The sequence below is a fragment of the Paroedura picta genome, chromosome 14 (assembly GCF_049243985.1).
Source record: "Paroedura picta isolate Pp20150507F chromosome 14, Ppicta_v3.0, whole genome shotgun sequence".
Taxonomy (NCBI): Eukaryota; Metazoa; Chordata; class Lepidosauria; order Squamata; family Gekkonidae; genus Paroedura; species Paroedura picta.
In genome coordinates, this window is record NC_135382.1 from 6,720,571 (window position 1) to 6,746,048 (window position 25,478).

General features: G+C 49.6%; 2 protein-coding genes across 3 annotated transcripts in view; both read right to left on the reverse strand.

Annotated features, from left to right (window-relative positions):
- The window catches only part of SEMA5A (semaphorin 5A), a 300,988-nt gene that overhangs the window by 229,475 nt on the left and 46,035 nt on the right, over window positions 1-25,478 (reverse strand). The gene's annotated exons all lie outside the window — the stretch shown is intronic.
- Window positions 128-6,296, reverse strand: LOC143823761 (uncharacterized). The gene is made up of 4 exons (XM_077310358.1): window positions 2,638-6,296; window positions 1,857-1,940; window positions 1,598-1,681; window positions 128-1,235 (listed from the first exon to the last, which is right to left on the reverse strand). Exons 1-4 carry the CDS (start codon window positions 3,260-3,262, stop codon window positions 1,021-1,023), a joined length of 1,008 nt encoding a protein of 335 aa, XP_077166473.1. The 5' UTR covers window positions 3,263-6,296; the 3' UTR covers window positions 128-1,020.

Here is a 25,478-nt window from a genome sequence, read left to right on the forward strand (position 1 = left end):
TTGAAGTGTGATTGAATTCTTTATTTGATTTCAATAGCAGAAACTATGGAGGCAAGGCTGCGTGCCATGGAGGCCAGGGTGACTTCCCTAGAGGCTGAAGTGGCAGACCTAAAAGGGGAGATGGAGCGGCAAAGGCAGCAGAGGGAGGCGGAAGAACGTAGGTTATGTTCCCCACTGCCCAACTCTTCTCACACTGTGGCTAAGGCCACTAAAAAGTGTATCCATGTAAACTCCAGGTTGGAAAATATGTTTGGCACTAATGTGTACTTTTTCTCCCTCCCCACACAGTTAAGAAGAAGGAGGACGAAGACCTCTTCCGCCGCAAAGTCAGGGGGACCATGGGACGGTTGTGCAGGAGAGTGAGGGAGATGGAAGGGGCTGGGGAGGGGAGCAGTGGGACCTGAGTTTTGTTTTCTGTTTGTGTTTTGGGGTGGGGGGTGTTGGGGGGGTTCCTAGTTACATTGCCCATTTTTCTATCCCTGTTTAACTGTTTATTAAAATAAAATGTTGTTGCAAATTTTCTGAAAAAGACTCCAGTGTGACTCCTTACACTCGCACACCTTTCACCCCAAACTCCTAAAACACCTTTAACCTTTAAAACACCCTCCAACCTCCAACCCACACAACGGTACCAGAATAGACACAATCACTAGAGAGGGTACACAGAGACAGAGTCAAAAATATAAACTTTATTTAACAAACAACAGCAAACACAGATAACGTTAAATAGACAAACTGGGCCAAACTAGGAGGGGGAGAACTTGTCCGCGGGTTTAACTATTCTCTTCCCGAGAACAGTCCTCCTTCTCGTTTGGGTCGAGGCATTCTGAGACGGGGTCGGTGGGGTGGGTGCTGGAGGTGGTGGTGTAGGTGTGTGGGGGGGGGGACGTGCACGGTAATCTGAGGAGGGTTGGCCGTCTCCATAACCGCGACCGCCCTCTCCATCAGCCTCCTTATCAGTCTCACCTCCTCCACGCTTTCGCGTAGGGATTGGTTCGACTCCCTAAGGATTGCCCGCAATTATTTTCCCTCCTGGGCCACGAGGGAGAGCATCGCCTGGTCTGCGGCAGCGGCACGCCTGGACTCCTCCTGGCAGTGCTCGAGGATCCTTTCTCCAACACTTGTTAAGACGGAGACGCGCCGCAGCCTGCCGCGTTCCCTCGCCAGCCTCTCCTTTGCTTGGAGAGCACCTCTAGGTGGTGAGCCGGCTGGCTCATCGTCTTCTGAAAGGACCTCTGTTGGCAAAAAATGAGAAACAGAACTGTTAGTACCATCGAGACAGTCAAAACCCACCCTGGTGCACATGGTGGCCTTTTTTGGTTACATATTGTTAAACCAAGACTCAAAACAATGCCAGGGGAGCACATAGTTATTGTTTGTTTGCCCATGGTGGCCTTTCTTGGTTACATATTGTTAAACCAAGCCTCAAAACAATGCCAGGGGAGCACATAGTTACTGTTTGTTTGCCCATGGTGGCCTTTTTCCTTTGCCTACTTTCACAGCAAGACTCACAAAAATGAAAAGGAAGCACACGGTTAGTGGCTTGCGACATTGTCCTGCAGCCATGGCTCGAAAGGAACAATTCATGCACGCTCACCATCTTGGATCTGTATCCGCCTGCGCTGGGCAGGAGGTCCAGCCACCCCACGCTCCTCCTCCTCCTGCGTCCCGGGTATGAAATCTGCAAAAAGGAAAAAAAACATGATTTAGGACCAAAGTGTGGCAAAGCAAGCTTCAAACCCTAAAGCAGCAACGTAGAGGGACTCTCTTCTGTCTCTTAGCAGTGCCGCTGCCCTGCACAAACAGAAAAGCACAAAGCAGTTACCCCCCCCCCCCTTATTGCAACTGATACTTACCAACATTTGTTGACGCCCCGGAATCACTGTCCTCGGCCACCGCTGCTGGGGACTCGAGGACCACCGTCCCAGGCATCTGTGTCTCTGTGGACAAGAGCAGAAAATAGTGAAAAAGGAGCAAGCATACAACCTGAACCACACAGCAAGCTCCCAAAGTAGTGGCTAAAGCACTGCAGAAGGCCTATGGCTGAGCCATGCTGCAAAACTTTTTGGGTTGTTGGTTAAACAGTACCGTTTTAAAAAGCCACCATAGCAAGCAATCCACAAACAGGCTGGCATATTATGCTTTGCAACGAACACAAGGCATACAGTAGTGACAAAGGAGCAAGCATACAACCTGAACCACACAGCATGCTCCCAAACTAGTGGCTAAAGCACTGCAGAAGGCCTATGGCTGAGGCATGCTGCAAAACTGTTGTTGGTTAAACATAACCGTTTTAAAAAGCAACCATAGCTAGCAATCCACAAACAGGCTGGCATATTATGCGTTGCAACGAACACAAGGCATACAATAGTGAAAAAGGAGCAAACATACAACCTGAACCACACAGCAAGCTCCCAAAGTAGTGGCTAAAGCACTGCAGAAGGCCTATGGCTGAGGCATGCTGCAAAACTGTTTGGGTTGTTGGTTAAACACAACCGTTTTAAAAAGCCACCAAAAGCAATCCACAAACATCCTAGCATATTATGCGTTGCAACGAACACACGAGAAAACGATTCCCAAACGTCAGAACACACATTTGCTCAAAATGAAATATAAAATTAAAATAAAAGTGCTTACCGGAGGCAAGGGGCGTTTGCTGAGGAATCTCCTCTGGCTCCCCAGGAGCGATGGCCAGTAGGTCCAGCGTGACCATGTCCGCGCCTCGTTGCTGGACGGGGGGTGGAGGCCGGACGGTGGACGAGGTGCCCTCGCCGGGATCCTCCTCAGCGGGTGGTTCCTCGACCGGGGCAGCCGGCTTCCGAACCACCTTCAGGCTCCTCCCGACGCGCTTCGGCCTGCCGGCTCCTTCCCCGTCGCCGTACAGCAGGCGCTGCTCCTCAAAGTACGGGCAGGTCACCTTCTCGTTGCCGGAACCCTTATTGTGGTTCACGGCACGCATGTACTCCGCCCGCATTGTTTTAGTTTTTGACCGGCATTCAAGGCCGGTCCTGTTGTGGCCCAGGGCACGCATCTTGATGGCCACTTGTTCAAAGACCTCCCGATTCCTGTGCGAGGACTGGAAGGTGTCCTGGATTTTCTCTTCCGAGAAAATCGCGATCAGGTCCCTGATCTCCGCGTCCCTCCATGTTGGCCCACGGCCGGTTGCCGGGACGGACGACGCTTGCGAAGAAGATTCCATGGTGCCTTCGCGAGTAGCTGAGCAAAATGGAGGTGGTGCGAGGTGCAGGGTGCAACGGATCATATACCTTCCCGCACACAAAGACAAAGGGACTAGCCGGCTCCTGATTGGTGGAGGGCAGTAGGGGACACGCACATTGGCCACACGAGGTCACATGTCACGTTCAAAACTCCTCGCGCGGGAACAGGATCTGCTCCTAATGGCCAGATTAGCGCCCTTATTGTTTGACTTCTCGCATACGCTGATTCGTCCACACGCGAGAAGAGCAGTTTGAACATGCAGCGGGAGCCATTTTACTGAAATGTCCGCCATTACAAAAACGCATGCCGGTGTAAAACCGAGAGCAAGTGCAGCGGTACGCGACAGTTCCCCAATAATATTCACCAACCAAAGCATAAATCAATGACATGTTACTGGCGAACGTTCGTTGGCACGCTCAGCGGAAAGTTTTTTAAAATGAACGGTGGACGGCGACTCCGCTTGCCGGAGGTCTAGCCGCCGATGGAAGGGGTTGTCCGCACCCAAGCACAACCACGCACCCGGAACTACACAAAGACCCACTACACATAAACCGCCCCTCATGATATCACCTCGAATCATTTCTATTGAACCCCTCTAAGCTAAACAGGAGACTGCGAGCGGCGAACGTTCGTTGGCACGCTCAGCGGAAAGTTTTTTAAAATGAACGGTGGACGGCGACTCCGCTTGTCGGAGGTCTAGCCGCCGATGGAAGGGGTTGTCCGCACCCAAGCACAACCACGTACCCGGAACCACACAAAGACCCACTACACATAAACCGCCCCTCATGGTATCACCTCGAATCATATCTATTGAACCCCACTAATCTAAACAGGAGACCACGAGCGGCGAACGTTCGTTGGCACGCTCAGAGGAAAGTTTTTTAAAATGCTCCCTGTACGTTGACTCCGCTAGTACTGGCCGAAGGTAGACGGGGTTTTAAGCTTTGGGCAAATGTTTGGAACGTGACGGTGTGTGCCACTGTGCTTTTGAAATACTCTTGTAGTGTCCGGGCAGAATTTCCGAAAGTGATCGTGCTTGAAAGCCAGTCGCTGTCTCGTTGCCTCGTAGATCCCCGCTCGCTCGGAGAAAAAAAATGGCGGACAGTCCGCCGGAAGTTTGGAGGAAAGGCTCGGGAGGAGGGACTTTGAAGAACCCGCAACAATGGTAACGCACAAGTCTTTGGCGCTATTGTCGCAGATTGGTTGCAGGAGTGTATCGCTATCCGGAGGGTGAATCCACTTTTCTGGATTCCCCTGAAAGCGCTACAACGAAGCGCTTTTTGCGGGTCGGTTGCAGGACTGTTGCAGATTGTCTACGACGTCGTGGGTTATGGCAAATTAGTAGCGTTTCCAATTAGCAACCATTCTGCTACTTTGAAGCCGTGCGAAATGGCCCTCAAAATAGCATTAGGAAGAAGGTCCCTCCTCCGCTCCCGCCCCCAAGCTTCCAGGAATGCCTTTTCCCCCCTACAAACCATATAAAGCAATGAACAACTAATCACACTTTTCATTTGATAGATTTTAAACTTTAAACTTTCAAAGTGGGCATCATCATCTTTGTGTGTGTGTAAACTCCTTGTGCCTTTTTGACTCTGTAGTAACACTTTGTACCTCTGTAACTCTTTTGATGACCCTGAGCCATTTCACACCGTATTCTCCCCTGCAGTGACACTTAGTTGCAAATATTGCTCTGTGCTGTGTTATCTACAAAGGAGGGCGCCAATTGCACCAAGGATGCCGGAGCCAGGGTCTGGCAGGAAGCCCAGGATGGCACCTGGTGTGTGGGGGGGGTAATTCCTCCCTGGGAAAGTAGGGACATTTGGCAGGAGAAATGCATTGATAACTGCTTGCCTTCCTTGTATCGATTAATCTCGACTTCAGACGTTAGAGTGTTCAGAACTACTTCCAATAAAGCTTTCTTTTAATATAGAAGCCTAGTTGTGAGTCTGCCTTTGAACAAGGAACAGTGTTTTGTGCACCAAGATGTCACTTCTGGAAAAAAACCAGAAGTTCGCAGGCATCTCACAATGTCCTTGAAATTCCCCTACTCTATAGTCTTTATTATCGAGATTTAGGGAAATTCTAGAGCATTGCAAGCAGCTGTAACATCTCTTCTGGATTTTTACTGACAGTGATATCTCAGCACATACAGCCCTGTTATTTTTCAGGGTTCTGCCCCAACAGTCTCCAGCTGTGAGCACTGTGCTGGAAACCCCAATGGCTCCATGCATGAACATTAGTGGAGGGTTTCAAGGGAAAGGGTGGATTTTTGCTACCAAAGAACTGTTTAAATATGCTGCCAGACCTCTTGGGGAGAATATTTCAATATTTCCAAATCCTACACTTTCATTTGTTTATTGCAAAATTCAATTGTTATATTTTGAGCTTTTCAGGGGTTTTTTCTGTCTCAGATGACAAAAATAAAGTCACATATGCCAAGGTAGCAGAGGGTGCCACAGGTCACATCTCTCTCTCTCTCTCTCTCTCTCTCTCTCTCTCTCTCTCTCTCACTAACATTAAGTATATTCACAATTCTGCTTATTGAAAACTAAGGCATTTAAAGTTTAAATTTTGTAAGTACATCTAATAAAATCATTTTATATGCTACATTATAAATCACAACCTTTACATTAAGAGTCAAATAGGTTTAAGGACTGCATATATTTCAATCATATTCTGAACTGCCCCTTACCCTTCCACCTTTTCAGTCCTTGCTGCCATCGCGATCAGTGTTCAGTGCTCAGAGGCGGCTGGGAAGGGGGTGGGGTGGGGCAAACACTGCTCCATAGCTAAAACCATCCTGCATAAAGAGTTACATTTTTGCCCTACGTCCTGTTGGTTGTCCTTGTTATTTAATCTAGTTCATATAGAAGAAGAGTTGGTTCTTATATGCCGCTTGCATGCAGCCAGCTGGGTGACCTTGGGCTCGCCACGGCACTGATAAAACTGTTCTGAGCGAGCAGTGATATCAGGGCTCTCTCAGCCTCACCCACCTCACAGGGTGTCTGTTGTGGGGAGAGGAATGGGAAGGCACCTGTAAGCCGCTTTGAGCCTCCTTCAGGTAGGGAAAAGCGGCATATAAGAACCATATAAAGGGGCATATAATGGCCCCTTTCAACCCTATGATTCTATGATTCTATAGTCATCTCACTTCCCTTTTCTTCTCCCAGAGTGCCCCAGTAAACCACGGGGCCCGTTTGAATCAAAGGCGGAGAGGACGTTTAGGAGCAAACTTGTCTATGACAGCCATTAGACGGGACTGCCAGTCCTCCACCATGGCTGCCAACGAGGTGCCAGGAGGTATCGGGTGTCACAGAGCATTTCGGAAACCAAGTGGATCCAGAGTAGTTCAGCAGTGGAGTAGGCTGCCTAAGGAGGTGCTGAGCTCCCCCTCACTGGCAGTCTTCAAGCAAAGGTTGGATACACACTTTTCTTGGATGCTTTAAGATGCTTAGGTATGATCCTGCGTTGAGCAGGGGTTGGACTAGATGGCCTGTATGGCCCCTTCCAACTCTATGATTCTGATTCTATGATTCTAATGGAAGATATTGCCGCTCAGCACCACTTCCTGGCCGAAGAGAGAACATCTCCTGCAGGACTGTTAGCCAGAGAGGGATTTTAAAGTTTTAAATAGTTAGATAGGGAGGGGGAAGAGCTGAAAGAGAGCAGCTGGAGGACCCAGCTGGATCTTCAGCATAATCCCTACTCCCCTTGGAGGGTACTAGCTGTAAGTAAGGGTGGGTTGAGGGTGGGATTCTTTTCTTTTTGGGGTGGGGTGGGATGAGAGTAGGAGGGTAGTTTAGTCAGCTAGGGTTATTAGTCTAGCTAGGAGCTGCTCTACCGAGATGAGGTCTATGGAAGAGAGACGGGATGCTGAGCCAGGGATCCAGCCCGGGACTAGGATTCCAGTGATTCTGGGCCAAGGCAACCAAAGCGGTGGGAGGAGATTCAATAATAGGGGGGCAGCGGTGTACGTAGGTCCACAAAGGCCTCGGCCATGGAATTTCCACGGCCGTTGGCCTGGTCGATATGGACGCTGTCCTTCAAATCTCCGTCCCATCACCAGGTTTGTGGGGGAGAGGGCTAGGGTGGAACCGGTGTTGATCATATGCAACGCCAGGTCAATTAATAACAAATCCTCTACCTTGCAGGAATATTTTGCAAGGCATGAGGCGGACCTGGCTTGTGTGACCGAAAACTGGGTGCGCAAAGGCGAGACAGTCGCCTTGAAAGAACTCACGCCACCCAGCTTTTCGGTCCTACATCAACCCCGGCTCCATGGGAGGGGAGGGGGGTGGCAGTCTTGGTCAGAGAGTCCTTCTCCTTCAGGGCCCTCCCTGCGCCTTCGATCCCAGGGATTGAGTGTGTCGGCCTACAGTGGGGATCTGGTTGGTGTACTGAGCACCCACTGCCCCGCTGGACGTTGCAGTACCCAAGACTTCTGGTCCTGGGGGACTTCAACGTCCATGCGGATGCGCCGCCTTCAGGATATGGGCTGGACCTGTTGTCTGCCATGGAGAAACTGGGGTTCTCACAATTTGTTGCTGGTCCCACTCATCAGGCTGGTCACACCCTCGATTTGATCTTTGGCACAGGAGTAGTGGTAGATCTGGTGGCGAATAACATCGTTCCATGGTCAGACCACCATGCCCTGAAGGTTCGACTTAAGATGCCACCCCCTCCCCGTTTGGGTGCTGGACATACTTTGGTCCGCCCATGGAGACTTATGGAGTCCCAGAGATTCCTGAATGCCCTGCGGGACCCTGTGCCCTCCGGCAACTCGTTGTCAGCCTTGGTGGAGGACTAGCAGTCCCGCCGGACGGCCACTATCGACGAGATTGCTCCTAGGCGCCCTCTCTGCCTTCGCCTCAAACAGGCTCCGTGGTTTTCCCAGGAGCTCGGGGAGAGGAAGAAGGAAGTAAGACAGCTTGAGCGAGTGTGGAGGAAGACTCGCGACAAAGTGACAAGGACAACTCATCGCACGCTTATGAAGGCATATGAGAACACGGTGAAAATGGGAAACGAGACTTCTACGCCGTGGAAATCGCATCCGCAAGCTCTCACCCGGCACAACTGTTTAGAGTGATTAGGTCACCGCCCTCGAAGAAGGGCGCCCAAAATTAAGGGAATTGGATCTGAGCTCTGTGGCATTTTCAAGCTATTTTGCGGATAAGGTTCTATCACTCCGCCGCGACCTACCTGCCACTATTGATACAGTTAGTGAACTGGAAGCTCCGTGGTCGCTAAGGGGGTTAGTGTTTGATGGCTTTAGGTGGCTCTCTTTAACCAAAGTGGACAAGTTACTAGGATCAGTGAGGGCTACCATGTGCCCATTGGATCCCTGTCCGTCTTGGTTGCTTAAACAGGGCGACCAACGGATAGGAGGCCCCCTGAGGGAGATTATCAACCTCTCTTTGACATCTGGAGAGTTCCCCAGGGGGCTTAAGGAAGCCATGGTTCGCCCTCTGCTGAAAAAATCATCGCTGGACAGGCGAGACCCTGCCAGCTACCACCCTGTCTCGCATCTTGCGTTTCTCGGGAAGGTATTAGAGTGGGCCACAGCAGATCAGCTCCTAGTTTTCTTGGAGGAAACTTCGGCCCTTGACCCATACCAGTCTGGTTTCCGTCCTGGCCATAGGGTGGAGACCACGCTAGTCGCTCTGACAGATGATATCCAAAGCCAGCTGGATTGAGGCGGGTCTGCCATTCTCGTGTTACTAGATCTGTCGGCCGCATTTGATGTGGTCAACCACGAGCTATAGGTTCACCGCCTCGCCAGGACCGGAATTAGGGGGACTGCGCTGCAATGGCTGGCCTCCACTCTTAAAATAATTGGGGCCATACTAAGATTCTATGCATCTAAGGGAGGATTTCTTATTGATCCAGCAATAAAACTATTCGTAGCCAAGGCCTTCCCCCATCTCCTTTATGTTATCGAAGTCTAGGGATGGAGGGATCGTGTGATTTCCAGTTCGGAAGCGATTCAGAATCACTTCCTTAGACATATTTTGGCCTTATCTAAAGGAACTCCTGCCACACATATGCGTGCAGAGTTAGGACTTCCATCGATCAGAGCTCGAGTCCACTTAGCTTTGTTGAGATTTGGGGCAAAACATAGGAAAAACACTACCAATTTAATATTCAAGCAATGTTTTGGACTAACCTTGAATCCTTTCTGACTTGCCAGTTATGATAAAATACAATCACGGTATTCCATCTCAGATGATTTATTAAGAGCATAAATTGATGGGTCTAATCTGAGAGATTGGATCTTTAATACTGATGCCATACTGGATAGACAAACAATAATAAAACCTAACTTTTCTTCTTTGTTTAAACTATTTAAAACAGTCCATCTCAGATCAGACTATTTAGTAACCATTTCTGTACAAAAACTTCGAATGCCGTTTGCTCATTTACGCTTACTCTCATTTGCTCATTTATGCTTACGCCTACTCTCAGGCCATTTTTCCGGTGTACCTTTTGCCCTTCGCCTATGTATTTGTGGAGAACCTGCTGTTGAAGACCTTTATCATTATGTTTTGGATTGCCTACTATACTTGGAGCCAAGAACCAAATATATTGAGGGATGTTTGAGTGGCCAGAACTTCCCTGTGAATTTGGACAAAATAGTCTTTTTATTATCGGATAAGGTAAAGGTAAAGGTATCCCCTGTGCAAGCACCGAGTCATGTCTGACCCTTGGGGTGATGCCCTCTAGCGTTTTCTTGGCAGACTCAATACGGGGTGGTTTGCCAGTGCCTTCCCCAGTCATTACCGTTTACCCCCCAGCAAGCTGGGTACTCATTTTACCGACCTCGGAAGGATGGAAGGCTGAGTCAACCTTGAGCCGGCTGCTGGGATTGAACTCCCAGCCTTATGGGCAAAGCTGTCAGACAACTGCCTTACCACTCTGCGCCACAAGAGGCTCTATTATCGGATACCAACCCCCTAATTAGTTATAATGTTTCACTATTTGCATTATAATGTTTCACTATTTGCATTAGCAGCAAGGAAAATTCGAGCCAAATTTATGCCACCTGAATTCTTATTGTCTTTTATTATCTATGGACTACCGCATGTATTGTTCTAATTCTTTTACTGTTTTTATATCAACTGATATGATATTGATCGCATTGTAATGGCCTATGGCTGGAAACAATAAAGTCTTATGTATGTATGTATTATGTATGTAAGAAGCCAGAGCCAATTTTACGGCTGCAGCCTCCTTTTCCCAAATGGCCCAGTTCTTTTCGGGCCTGGAAAACCTTTTCAAAATATAAGCCACTGGATGCAAATGACCATCATCGCCACCCTGTAAAATTACTGCGCCCATAGCTACGTCCGAAGAATCTACTTGGACTATAAATTTCTTTGCCGGGTCTACGTGGGCCAAGACGGGCTCAGTAGTGAATAGTTTCTTGAGCCCTTCAAACGCCTTTTGGCAAGCCTCAGTTCACCATAGCAGAGTCTAGCCAATTTGGGATCCCTTTCCTTCATTTTCAGTAAGTCAGTGAGTGGCAGTAAGTCAGTGAGTGGCAGAGCCTGCAGTTCGCCCAAAGTTTGGGATGAATGTTCTATAAAAATTGGCGAACCCTAAAAAACTTTGCAATTGTTTACAGGTTCTGGGGGGTTCCCGTGCCAATAAATCCTTCACTTCACCAGGGTCCATTTTTATGCCGTCAGGCGACACTCGATACCCCAGGAAGTCTAAACATGTTTTGTGAAATTCACACTTCTACATAGAGGTGGTTTTCCAGCAATCGCCTTAACACTTCCCTCACCAATTTAACATGTTCCTTCAAAGATTCAGAATATAAAAGTATGTCATCTAGCTACACCAAGGCCCCTTTATACAATTAATCATGCATTGATTAAATGCATGAACATGACGGGAGCACCGGTCAAACCGAACGGCATGACAGCATATGCCAACTGGCCCGGGGGGGGGGGGGGTAAAAGCAGTCAGATACTCGCGTCTTAATCCATACTCGATAGTATGCCTGTCTTAGATCCAGTTTGGTGTAAATTCGCCCCTTCTCTAAATGGCTTAATAAGTCTTTGATCAACGGAAGGGAATAGGCATTTGATGTGGACATGCCATTTAACCCTCTACAATCTGTGCACGGCCACAGGGATCCATCTTTCTTTTTTACAAACAGCACTGGTGCCGCCATTGGTGAGGTCGTGGGGCGAATGAAGCCCCGGGCTAGGTTTTGTCCAAAAATGCCTGCAATTCGCCCATCTCCCGGGAACTCATGGAATACAGTTTTGCCTTAGGGACTGCTTGCCCCTGCCTCTGACCTGTCACTGGGGCTGTCTCAAGGCAGGTCTTACTCATTTCCCGACAGCTCAGAAACGTTGCTCTCCTCCTTGATGCCGCTCCCAGAAGCAGGTGCCACATCTGAAGAATCCAGAGGCTCCAGCAGAGGATTCAGCAGGGCCTTCACCGTTTTCTTCCCTGGGGTTGCTCCCTTGGGGGACACTGTAGCGGTTTTCCCTGGGGTCTTTCCTGTGGGCTTCACTGGTTCACTTGCCGTTGCCTTGGACTTCATGGAGGGGCAGTTGGCCAGGAAATGCCCTTGGCCACCACAACCCAGGCACAGCCTTTACTCTCGACACTTGGATCGTTCCATGTCATTGGGAGTGGACGCCTTCGGGGCCATGCTCTTCTTCGGGGCATTCCCCTTCTTCCCATTCTTCAGCTAGCCCTTATCCAGTTGGGCAGCCAGCCGCATTCATTTCTCAACTTCTCCTGCCAGGCGCACCCAGCACATCACCGTCTCAGGGTCGTACAGGTTCAGGCACTTTCTCACCAAATCCTTGCGCAGTCCCTTCCGGAATGCCTGGATCCGCTGCGTCTCCAGCCAGTTTGGGTTCAAAGCCACCAGCTTCTTGAACTCTCGAGTGTATTGAGCCACTGCCATAGATCCTTGCTTGAGATTCGTCAGGCTCTCGACCGCGGTGTCCACCTCGAAGGCGTCTTCAAAACGCTCCCTCATGCAGCGCACAAAGTGGTCATAATTCCAAACTTGGGGGAATACTTGTAGAGGCTGATGAACCACTTGGCCGCCTCGCCTTCCATGCAGTTTCCCCGAAAACCGCACCCGAGATGGCATCATCTCTGAAAGTATGGCTGTACTCCACCATGAAGTCTTGAAGCTGGATCAGGAACCTGTGGAATTCATCCGGCTCTCCGTTGAAGTGGGTGCAGAAATGCCAACGCAGTTGAGCCCCTGAGGCGCCGCGGGCGCTGCTGGCTGGATCGGGGCCAGCGGTTGACTGGGCACCACAGCTCCCACCGGGAGTTCAGCTGGCGCTGCTTGAGCTTGGGCTGCTCCTGCCACCGTGGTCCTCTCGTGCACCCGGACCCTTGCCACCACCACAGCCTCTGCAGTTTCGCGCTGCAGCATGGGATGTTCCAATTCTTCCAGGAAGAATCAGGACTCTCTCTGCACGTCCTCCTTGTCTGCCTCATCTGCCACGGCCTCCAGCCAATTTTCATGCGGTCCATCCAGTCCCGCAGTTCCATGGTCTCCAGATGAAGGGCCATCTCCTGGTCAGGACCCCCACACTGCATCTCATGGCCCCAGGCCATACTGCGACGGTCATCATACTTCGTCTCTGACGATTGGTGACGTGCCTCTCCAGGTAGTAATCCAGGCCCAGACTCTCCAGAGCCCGAGCCACCCCTGAACGGCTGTCAGTCAGGAGAGATGTCCGGGAACGGGCCCCCAAGGGGTTGCCTTCGCCAAGGCCACCATTGGCCACTGCTCCTGTGGTAGTTCCCATCCCGGTACCAGCTTGGGTCCCCACCGCAACGGCCACCATCTGTATGTCAGGTCGGGCATCCCCGTCCTGGTCAAACATATCGAAGTAGAAGAATAACGGGAGAATCCTGGCCAATCCTGGTGACTAACTGTCAAGGACAGACAGACAACTTGCTTCTGGATTAATAGAAAGTTTTATTGGGCTTTATTATAGCAGATCAGCATATCTCAACGTTCATAGTCGATTCTGTTCGATACAAGTCAAACAAGCACTTTTTCACTTTCCCTTTCCCGCCCAAAGTTGCACAGTTCGCAGGGAGTAGGAGCCCCCCCCCTACCACAGGTGCCAGTCTGGGAGCCTATCCAAATGATAGCCAGGCCATCTCAGCCTTGGGTGTTAGAAGCAGTTCCTCTCCTACAGATAACATAGTTACAGAAATATGCACAGAGTCTAAATCATGGCTAAGCAAAGCAGACAGCTCAGGGTTACACAAAGGTTCTCAAATCAGCACACAAGTCCAAGATGGAGTCACAGAAGTCAAATACAAATCATGGCAGGAGTCAGAGCAACAGATCCTGACATGGGCACATAACACTTTATCAACAGTAAAAATATGGAGACAAAAGGAGCAGGGTGGATGTTAAATAGGTGTATTCGTTAGGAAGGAAACGCCATGTGGTCTTGTAACAAAAGGATCTTTATTGTTCCCAGGAGTGAGTGCATGTTGAAGGTAGCTACAGCAAGACTGACTACCCCCCAGGCAAAGCCCAACCTATATACATATATACAACAAAGGAAGTTCCTGTGGCTGAGCCCTATAGGCTCAGCAGTACGTTCATCGTTTAAACTCATTGGTTCCTGTGGTCGGAAACCTGGCAGCTCATTGGCTGTTCCTCGGGGCAGTTTGAAGCCTGCCTCAGACCTCAAGCTCAGCCCTCTGCTGTTTCGCATACACAACACCAGAAACACCTGTGTATTGTGGCTACCCCATGTAGATTAGGGCAGGGGGACATTTTGGTGTCTGTGACCTAATTCACACAAGAAGGGAAATGATGTTGAAGGCAGAAGTGGAATTGGTTACCATGTAATCTCCCCCTAAGAAGTCTCCAGTCTGATTTTCCCTTCACATATCTGAAGACATGGCTCTGGAAAGCTCATCTGTAACCACTATGCCACAATTCCCAAAGGTCAGTCCTGTCCCACACTCAACGAACATTCCACACCACAGGTTCTTGACACCCATGGCCTCATTTGCCACCATGCCACCACAACCTCTCACACAACACACACATATTCCACCCCATGCCCTTACAGACTGGACAACTCCTCCACTTCCTCTTCTCACCTCCAAGCTCTAGCGTCCGTTGTATTCCTGAATACAACGGGGTTTGCCTCTAGTCAAATAATAAATAAATAATAAATTCAGTCATGCTGCAATCCAGGGAGGCAGGGAATCTATTGAATTTGTACCAATATCTTTAAACAGCCCGTGGCGCCACGGGCGCCACGGTCTAAATAATTCGTTAAGCCCCCTTGAGGTGGGCTTTGTCCGTGATGAGGAAGGGTCCGGGTTGGACCCTTCCTCACGACAGACAATCGGAGGGACCAATCGGCAGGCGCAGCGCGGCTCGCAGTTGCTCCTGGCCTGACGCAGTTGCTCCTGGCCTGACTCGCAGTTGCTCCTGGCCTGACTCGCAGTTGCTCCTGGCCTGACGCGGCGAGAGGCGCGAAGCGCCTCTCGCCGCGTCAGGCCGCCGCCTGAGGGAGCCTGCCTGCCTGCTGCCTAAAAAAGCCTGCTGCCGCCGCCGCCACCGACGCCGACGCCGACCAGCCCGCCGCCGGTGAGTCCTAGCGCCCGCTGCATTTCCCTGCAGCGGGCTTGCTTACTAGTACATTATATTATACTAGCAGATAAGCCTGTTGTGTGCAAAATACAATGGTCCCCCACAGACCAAGCTGGTGCTGCAGACCTCCCAGCAGCAGAGGTAGCGCAAAGAGCGCACCATTGGCCGCGGGATGTTGGGGGAGGGAAGGAAGCTGCCATTCTCCACTACATGTTCGGCCATCTGCAGAGCCCCACGTGATGGTACGGAGGCAGGTGTGGGATTTGGGAGGGGGGGAGGAGGCGACCATTCCCCCCTCCATCCCTGCTACATGTGAAGAGTCCCATTGAGCACTGTGGAGGCAGCCACAGGGCTTTGGGAGCAGGGGGGAGGTGGCAGCCATTCCCCACCCTCACCCCTGCGAGGTATGATAGCCCCACGCAGCACTGCAGAGGCAGCCACGGGGCTTTGGGAGTGGGGGGAGGCGGTGGCTACTTCCCCCTCCAACCCTGCGAGGTGTGAGAGCCCCGCAGAGTGCTGCGGAGGCAGCCATGGAGCTTTCGGATGGGGAAAGGTGGGGGCCATTTCCCCCTCCATCCCTGTGAGGTGTGAGAGCTCCACGGAGCACTGCAGAGGCAGTCACGGGACTTTAGGAGCGGGGGTAGGAGGCAGCCATTTCCCCCTCCGTCCCTGCAAGCTGTGAAAAATATGGTTTGCCTGTTGTTAGCATAAACCACAGTTTGGATACTCCATGTTGTGCTTTGGCCTGAGGTTAAACTGGAAGCTCAGTTACATGTGACTCATGTGAGACGTAACATCAGGAAACTCATGTCCTCAAGTACAGTGGAGACAGATTAGGCTTGTGAACATGCTGAGGGCCTGGACTTCCACCTTCTACCCGCACCATTTTTCCAAGCTCAAATGGCCAGAGAAGGACCCTATTTGGCCCTCCTCAGGAAAACAACCTCCTCTCCCTACATCATTCTTGCAAAACTAAATCCAGCCTCACAGGTCACATCAGAGGAACCCAGCACCCTTTGTGTGTCATGTCTCAGATAGTTGGGCACTGAGCCGGCAGTGCTCTGAACTCAACCATGTGACTCGCATCCAAAAATAAAAACAGGAAATGTGTAAAAACAGCAGAAAATGTTGTCTTAAGATTGCTTAGAGCCTTCCCCAAAGCACAGGTTCATCTAGTTCATGTTTTCATAATGGTACAGAGACTGATTACAGCAACAGAAGCGAACCCTACATTGTTGTAAAGCTCTGCCAAGATCCATTTCAGGAGTTCAAAGACTCGGAAATTGCAGGGTGTGTTTTCAGTGTGGCAGGGCGCTCAAAATAGAAGGGCTGCACAAACATGTAAAGAAATGACTCTCTGGAGTAACAGCAGCAGAGGCAGGGACAACACAGCTGCCATTTGGGCAGAGAACACTCATGGTTGCCTCTACTACCACCCTGCTAAGACTGCCTGCACACTGAAGCCCCCTTGATCCTGCCCAGCAACCAGCCAAGTCGGTTTTAAAATTCAATTTACTTGGTTAGCTAAAAGCAAGTATATTTCAATTTGGGGTGATGTCATAAAAAATCATCTTTTAATTTCATGTCCTATACACTCACTTTGAAAACATTTTCATAAAAAAGAAATTAAAATCCCCCCATTTGTATCAAATTAATTTTTTAGGTGCCATCAAGCTTGAGATGTCCTTTGTTTCATGGCAAGTTACATGAACGACGAATATGTTGAGAAAAAAAATTTTTAATGGCTCTCTAAAACTTTATATCACTAATAAATACAGCAGCTGTTTCAAGGGTACAAATGGCTAGAAGATGGTGGTAAAAACAAGCATTAATGTTTTTGGTGGCTAGTCACTACTATGTATTTATTTATTTATTTATTTATTTATTCATTCATTCATTCATTCATTCATTCATTCATTCATTCATTCCTTTCCCCCAAAGCAGAATGTATCATCTTCTCCTCACAACAAGCCTGTGAGGTAATTCAGAAGAGAGTATGTGACTACCCTGCAGTACTTGTAGTTAAACTACAAGTACAACGATATAGGCTAGATATCAGGAAAAAAAATTTCACAGTCAGAATAGTTCAGCAGTGGAATAGGTTGCCTAAGGAGGTGGTGAGCTCCCCCTCACTGGCAGTCTTCAAGCAAAGGTTGGATACACACTTTTCTTGGATGCTTTAGGATGCTTCGGGCTGATCCTGCGTTGAGCAGGGAGTTGGACTAGATGGCCTGTATGGCCCCTTCCAACTCTATGATTCTATGATTCCATGATTCTATGATTCTACCCAGCAAGCTTCCACGGCAAAGTGGGAATTCAAATCCTGCTCTCCCAGATGTTCGTCCAGTTCTCTAACCACTATACCACAACACCTCTGGCTGCCAAACTTGTCTCCAGGCACAATTCTGGCCAAGTGTTGGCCAAGGGATTTGAAGGATGGTCAACTCCAGTACAAATTTGCCTGCTAGTAAGGATCTTCTGCAGAAATCTCATTATCGGAGGCCAGATGAGCGGCAGCCAAAGGCAGAGAGACTGTCATGGAGCCTCAGCTCTGGAATTCCCTCTGAAAAATGGTTACCTGGTGTGGTACCTAAGGAGCCTTAAAGAGACGGGAAAACATTATTTCTGGCTCCTCCTGTGTGGGAGGTGGAGCTGAGAGAGCTCCGAGAAAACAGTGACTAGTCCAAGATCACTCTGTTGGCTGGATATGGAGGAGGAAAGAGGAATAAAACCTGGTTCTCCAGATTAGAGGTTGCCACTATTAACCATTACACCATACTAACTTTGCCTTTTTCTCGCCCTCCAGGTTGATCTGCAAAGGGAAGGTTCTTTAGAGCAGAACTGCAGGCTAAAACAAGAAGTGCTCACCTTATGGCTAGACATCAGCTACCTGGTGAAAGTGATAATGAGTTTTTTCAGGATTAAGCCTGAGCGGCTGGTATCTGTAAAACACTGGAAGCAGTATAAATAACTGGTTAAGTCCTAAGTGGGAGGAGAAAGGGGCAGGGCCAGTCGGAAGGCACTGATTAGCCCCTCATCCAGACGGACAAGAATTCCAGCCAGTCGGGTGAGGGGTCCATCGGCCGACTGCCTGCACTTCTAAACAGTCCCACTCCCCCACCCACCTGGGACCATTGGCCACCTTCACTTCTTGCCCCGCTGCCAGCAGGACTGTCGCCACTGAGCTCACTTCTGTCCGTGGTTCCTGCACACCTCCTGGACTCTGCCTACACAGTAAGGGCCCGCACAGCCAACATTCCCACCCCCGCGACTGCTGAGAGCTGTGGGGCCATGCAGCCAATTAAATTTAAATTCTTCAAGTATTTAAAAGGGTGCCATATAGAGCAGTGGTCCCCAAACTTTTTATCACCGGGGACCACTCAACGCTTGACAGTTTTACTGAGGCCCGGTGTGGGGGGGTAGTTTACTCCTCTACTCTCAACCACTGCCCTAACGCTCTCTGATCGCTATGGTAATGTTTAAACATCCCTTCAAAATAAGATACAGTCACGCCACAACAATGAACATAAGGAACATTTTATTTTCATGGAAATTTTAACTCATGACAATGACAAATCAATGGGAACCCTGAGCTTGTTTCTCTGCAACGAGATAGTCCCATCTGGGAGTGATGGGAGACAATGATACCCGAAGTGTGTTGTAAAGTGCCGGGGGGGGGGGGGGATGAAGTAAAGGGCCGGGGAGGGGAAGGGGTCCTTCGCGGCCCACCTCCAATGATTCTATGATTCTATGTACTACAACTGACAACTCACCAAGTAAGTCTTTTAGTTAGCTACTTCATGATGTACCTTCTGGAAAACATGGCAACAAAGTCAAATTTAAAGGCTTTGTGTTGTGTGTGAGTGTGTGTGTAATCCCTCCGTTGCAAAATGAATGACAACGTAAGCACACCTATATGGGATGAGCCAAAATGATTTGCATAGCAGAGGACAATTCAGATCTTAATATGTTCTCTGACATTCTGAAACATAACCATTGCACAATTAAGAAGAAATAGGAAGGTAATTTTCTCTCAACAAGCGAGTGCATCAAAATGCATCAAAAGAAAGTGCAGAAAAGTTGCTGAGCCAATTTAGCACCAATTTTTAAACTTTCAATAGCTTCCTCTTCACTAATAAAAATTCTACTCACATCCACTTTGCCTTTTTTCAGCTAACAGTAATTTAATTTGGAGCTAAACAAATATATTGACAAAAAGGCTATTATATGGACAGCTCAGAAATGTGACACTAATACAATGTTGATAGGAGATTAACTGGTTATCTCTCTGGGAGCAAGGGGTATGGAGAGGGAGGCCCAAACAGAGGGGGGGGGTTATGCTGGGGCCGGGATCTCAACAATCATGGGCCAGGGGCGTTATAGCGAGGGGAGGAGGTTGGACAAGAGAAGGGGTGGGAGCACTGGTGTCCTGTATAGGGCCCGGTTGTGGAGACACGGTCGGCGCCCTGGGATTCTCAATCCCCTTCTAACCTCCGGCCCATCCCCAGGAATGTGAGGGTGGAGGCTAGGGTACAGGATCCGACATTGGACTTGTGCAATGCAAGGTCGATTAAGAACAAAGCCTCGACTCTGCAACATTTTATCGCAGAGTCGAAGGCGGACCTTGCTTGCGTGACCGAGACCTGGGTGAGGGAAGGCGAGACAGTGGCTCTGAGAGAAATAGCCGCACCAGGTTACTCGGTCCTCCACCAATCCCGGACCCATAAAAGGGGAGGGGCGATGGCTATTGTGGTCCGGGAGGTTCTCATCCACAGGGCTCTCCCGGCACCGGAAATCGAGGGGGTGGAGCGTGTCGGTATTGGATGGGACTCGGTTGAGAGTCTGGCTATCTGGTTGGTATACCACCCGCCCAACGTGCCGCCAGATGTCCTGCCCTGCCTGCTGGAGGCAGCGGCTGCCTGGGTGTTGCAGTACCCCAGGCTTCTGATCCTGGGTGACTTCAATGTCCACGCGGACGCACCCTCTCCAGTCCATGGCGGAGACCTGGTGTCATCCATGGCGACACTAGGACTTTCGCAATTTGTTGCTGGGCCCACCCATCACGCCGGACACACACTCGACTTGATTTTCGGCGCTGGGATAGAAGTGGATCTGGATACAGCTTTGGCTGTGCTGTGGTCAGACCACTATGCCCTGCGGGCCCGGCTCAGGATGCCACCCCACCCAGTTGGGCGGCGGGCGTATTTTAGCCCGCCCACGGAGACTCATGGATCCAATTGGATTCTGGAATGCTCTGCGGGACCCGATGCCTCCTGGCGACACACTGGCGGCCCAGGTGGCGGACTGGCAGTCCAGCCTATCGGCTGCTATAGATGAGATTGCCCCTAAACGTCTTCTCTGTCCTCGACTCAAACGGGCACCCTGGAATACCAGGGAGCTTCGGGAGAGAAAAAGGGAAGCGAGACGACTGGAGCGAGTGTGGCGGAGGACTTGCAACGAAGTTACGAGAACATCTCATCGCACGCTTATGAGGGCGTATGAGATGGCGGTGAAAGTGGCAAAACGGGAATTTTTTGCCGCGGAAATCGCGTCCGCAAGCTCTCGCCCGGCCCAACTATTTAGGACAGTTAGATCCCTTACCGCCCTTGAGGGGCGCCAAAATAGTAGGAAATTAGAACTAGGCTGTGAGGCTTTAATGAGCCATTTTGCGGACAAAGTCTCGTCGCTCCGCCGCGCTCTTCCCGCCATAGTTAATACAGTAAACGAACTGGAGACCCATTGGCCGCCTTTGGAGGTGATGTTCGATGGCTTCAGACGGCTCTCCTTACCCAAAGTGGACGAGCTGCTAGGTTCGGTCAGGGCGACCACGTGCCCCCTCGACTCCTGTCCGTCATGGCTCCTCAAGGGAGGTGGCCAGAAGAAGGAGGCCAGCTCAGGGATATTGTCAATCTCTCCCTGGATTCCAGGGAGTTCCCTGAGCAGCTGAAGGAGGCAGTGATTCGCCCTCTCCTGAAAAGATCTATGCTGGATCCGCGGGACCCAGACAGCTACCGCCCGGTATCGCACTTGGCGTTCCTGGGCAAGGTGGTTGAAAGGGCCGTGACAGACCAGCTCCTGGCATTCTTGGAAGAAACTTCGGCACTCGATCCATATCAGTCTGGCTTCCAACCTGGCCACGGGGTGGAGACGGCGCTGGTCGCCCTGTTGGAAGATCTCCGCCGCCAGCTGGATAGGGGCGGGTCGGCAGTGCTGGTTCTTCTGGACCTGTCGGCCGCTTTTGACACCGTGGACCACGAATTGCTGGTCCACCGCCTCGCCAAAACGGGTATATGGGGCACAGCTTTACGCTGGATACGCTCCTTTCTCCAGGACCGGACCCAGAGGGTAGCAGTGGGGGATGAGCTCTCGCGCTCCTACAGACTTCCATGTGGAGTCCCACAGGGCGCGGTCCTCTCCCCCACATTATTTAACATTTTTATGCGCCCTCTGGCCCAGCTGGTGCGGAGTTTTGGACTGGGTTGCCACCAGTACGCTGATGACACCCAGCTCTATCTCCTCATGGACGGTCACCCGAACTCTCTCCCGGAACCATTTGCCAGATGTTTGGAAGCGGTGACAGAATGGTTCAAGCAGAGACGCCTGAAACTCAACCCCTCCAAGACGGAGGTCTTGTGGCTGGGACGTAGGGGGCGGGAACAGGAAGCGCGCTTGCCCACCCTGGGAGGGGCGCATCTTACCATCGCGTCCCAGGCCAGGAACTTGGGTGTGATCATCGATGCCTCCCTGACTTTGGAGGCACAGATCAAAAGAGTAGCAGGCCAGGCATTTTTCCAACTTCGCCAAGCCCAACTACTAGCGCCCTACCTGTCCCCCGAACACCTGGCCATGGTGATCCATGCAACGGTCACCTCCAGAATAGATTTCTGTAACTCGCTCTATGCGGGCCTTCCCTTGTCCTTGATCCGGAAACTTCAGCTAGTGCAGAATGCAGCTGCTAGGGTCCTAACTGGTACACCTTGGAGGGCCCATATCCAGCCAGTGCTGAGGCAGCTGCACTGGTTGCCGATTGCTGCCCGGATCCGGTTCAAGGTTTTGGTTTTAACCTTCAAGGCTTTACGCGAGTTGGGACCCACATACCTGAGGGACCGCTTATCGCCCTATGCCCCCCGCAGAGCTTTACGTTCTGCGGGAGAAAATCTGTTGGTCGTTCCCGGCCCTAGGGAAGCACACCTGGCCTCGACCAGGGCCAGGGCCTTTTCGGTCCTGGCCCCCGTCTGGTGGAATGAGCTCCCGGGAGAGCTGCGGGCCCTGCGGGACCTTCCATCGTTCCGCAGGGCTTGCAAGACGGAGCTCTTCCGCCAGGTTTACGGTTGAGACCAGGCTTAACATCTATGCCCCCCCGGGACCTGAGGATTGGGATTAAAGAGACGGGTACTATCAGTATCCCCTCTCCACCCGCTAGTGGGGGAATGGGTAGTCGATTAGCCGCTCTTGCCAGGTAGCTTATTAATTGCAGATGTGTCAATGGGATTTTAATGTATTTTATGGGGTTTTATACTGTTGTAACCCGCCACGAGCCGCAAGGGAGTGGCGGGTAATAAATCCAATAATAATAATAATAAAATGCAATCTTCTGCACCTGTCCATTCTGGAGTAAATATCTGAGGGATCCATGGGTAAGGTTGCCAACCTTCAGGTGGGACCAGAAGGCTAATATTTTGGATAATAAATTTTCCTCTATACCCTATTTCTATATATTGCCAAAGATTCCCAAAAATGTACAGCAAGTCCCAGGGAGACCTATTGTTGCTGGCAAAAATTCTATATTAGAGCCTTTGGCTAAATTTCTGGACTTTTCTCCTTAAAAACTTTTGCCACATATACCATCTGTTCCTAAAGGACTCAACCCATTTTATTCATATTGAAAATTTGGACGTGCCTGTTAGATTGATTCTGGTAACATTAGATATGGGCGCTCTATACACCAACATTCTAGATGAGGAAGCACAATTAGCAGTGGAAAATTACTTGACTAATAGAACATCTAATAAACCTCCCACACATTTTCTATTGGATATCTTTAATATGATGACCAAAAATAATATTTTTCAATTTTATGAACAATTATATTTACAAACTGTTGGTCTTGTGATGGGCAGCCCAATCGTGTCCGTAGTAGCAAACCTATTTATGTTAGGAGTAGTACACAGCTGTATAATGCTGTGATTAATCCATATTACCATTGTGTCATTTGTATGCATGCTCCTTAGATTATATTTTTCTTATTTTTAAAGATGGTACTGCCATTGAGACTTTTGTCAACTGGCTAAATGAACAACATCCTACCATCAAATTTACAGGTAATATTGATTCCAAACAAATTTTTTTCTTAGATACTCTTGTTTCACTTTCAGAAGAAGCCTGCTTAACTCCTGTTGTTGTAAACCTACTGACAGGAATAATCTTTTCAATTTTAAATCATCCACCACATCTTAAAAGGAACTTATCTTTTGGCCAAAAGAATTAATACCAGCCAGGAATCTTATAATCAATCAGCAGATTTTCTTGAGTCCGCTTCTTGGATCAGCAGATTTTCTTGAGTCTACTTTTTGGAAGGGGTTACCAAGTTGACCTTATCAAGTCAGCTAGACAGGGCAAATACAATCCCTAGGGATTGCCTCCTTAAAAACAAATCTAAAAAACCCATGAATCAAATCGCTATATCCTCAGAATATTCTAAATTTACTACTAAGCTGGAATACATTATTTATAGGCATTTGGTCTCTGGCATTGCTGGTTGCAAAGAAAAAAACACTCTTAGCTTTGAGATGTCCTGTCCTAATTAATTAACCCACCTACCCAACCAATTCCAATTCTGATTACCTCCTTATCCAACCTGGCCAGTCCCCACTGACCCAACCAATCTAATCCTATGCTTATTCCTACCCAATCAACTCTTCTCAATTCAATCCCTCATGGATACCCAAATAAGATCCCTCTTCAAAAACAGAACATGAACCAACTCCCACACATCACACACCTGGACTGAGCAACCACAAGATGCCACTAGTGATCATGGCCACCCCTCCAGAACCAAGCCCCCAGAACAAACCACACACACACACAACTGGAATGGGAAGCCCTGAGAGACTCTAAGCAATCAGGACTATCCCTTCAAAAACAAACACCCTCACCAAACACAAAAGACAGCATCCCCAAAAGACAGAACCAGGGTCTGAGGGAATTCTAGAAAAATTAACCACTAAACAAACTAGGCACCTACTGAGACCCATGTGAATCTATAGACCAACAAACCAGAACAAATATGGACTCATCTCACCCAACACACACATCAATTAAAACGGAGGGAGTGATGACATCAAGGGGGCCAATGAAGCTAAGGATCCTGATACTGAGGGGAAGAGGCAGAGATAACGGTTGGAAAAGGTGGGAAAAGACAAAAGACCCGAGATACAGACAAGCTTGGGTACTTTCCCGCCTCTGCCCCATCCCTCAGATTACTAGGGAGGAAGCAAGGGTGTATAACCCACCTCCGACACTGATGTTGTGCAACACCAGGTTGATCAAGAACAAAACCCACACTCTGCTAGATTACTTTGCAGCTAACAATGTGGACCTGGCATGGATGATGGAGACCTTGGTCAGGGAAGGCGAAACAGTCGCTCTTAAAGAACTAGCCCCAACCAGGTTCTCTGTCCTTCATCAGTCTTGGACTGCGGTGTGGTGAGGAGGGATGGCTATCCTAATCTGAGATAATTTTTCCTTCATGGCTTGTCAGGAGCCTGGGATCTCTGCCATAATTTGTGTTTGAGTGACTCCATCTTGAATCAATGTGTTTTATTGTAAGTGTCTCTGTAACAACCCTGAACGGTCTGCTTTGTGCTGCAATTTAGGTTTGCAAACATTTTGCTAGACTGTGTTATCTCTAAGAGGGGAACTGTCTAACACCCAAGGCCAAGACAACCCGGTTATCATTCCTGGATGTGAGCCTGTGGGAGGGGGCTTTTGCTCTCTGGGAAAATGTACAGCTTTGGGTGGGAAAGGGTTCCAGCAAAAGTGCTTGCTGTATGTGTATTGATCAGATTCGTCTATGATCGTTGAGGTGTCTTGAACTGCTAGCAATAAAGCTTTCTATTAATCCAGAAGCATTGTTGTTAGTCTGTCAGCCCTTGACAAGGTTCTCCCTGCATAATCAATTCTAGGAATTGAATGTGTTGGCCTCGGGTGGGACTAAACCGAGAGTGTGGCCATCTGGCTGGTGTACCACGCACCCAATGTACCTCCAGATGCCCTGCCAGCCATACTGGAGGAGGTAGTGGCATGGGCACTACAGTCCCCCAGACTCTTAATTCTGGGTGACTTTAATGTCCATGCTGAGTGGATCAGGGCTTTCTCAGGAGGTGGTAGGTTCTCCATCTTTGGAAATGTTTAAACAGAGGCTAGATAGCTATCTGACGGAGTGGCTGATTCAATGAAGGCAAAGAGGTGGCAGGTTACAGTAGATGAGCGGTTGGGATGCTTAGTGCAGGGGGTTGGACTAGATGACCCAGGAGATCCCTTCCAACTCTATTATTCTATGATTCTTTTTTGGGCACAAAATTGAACAAGTAACCAAATTTAAATATTTAGGTGTATATATTCAAGCCTCTGGAGCAAAGAGCAT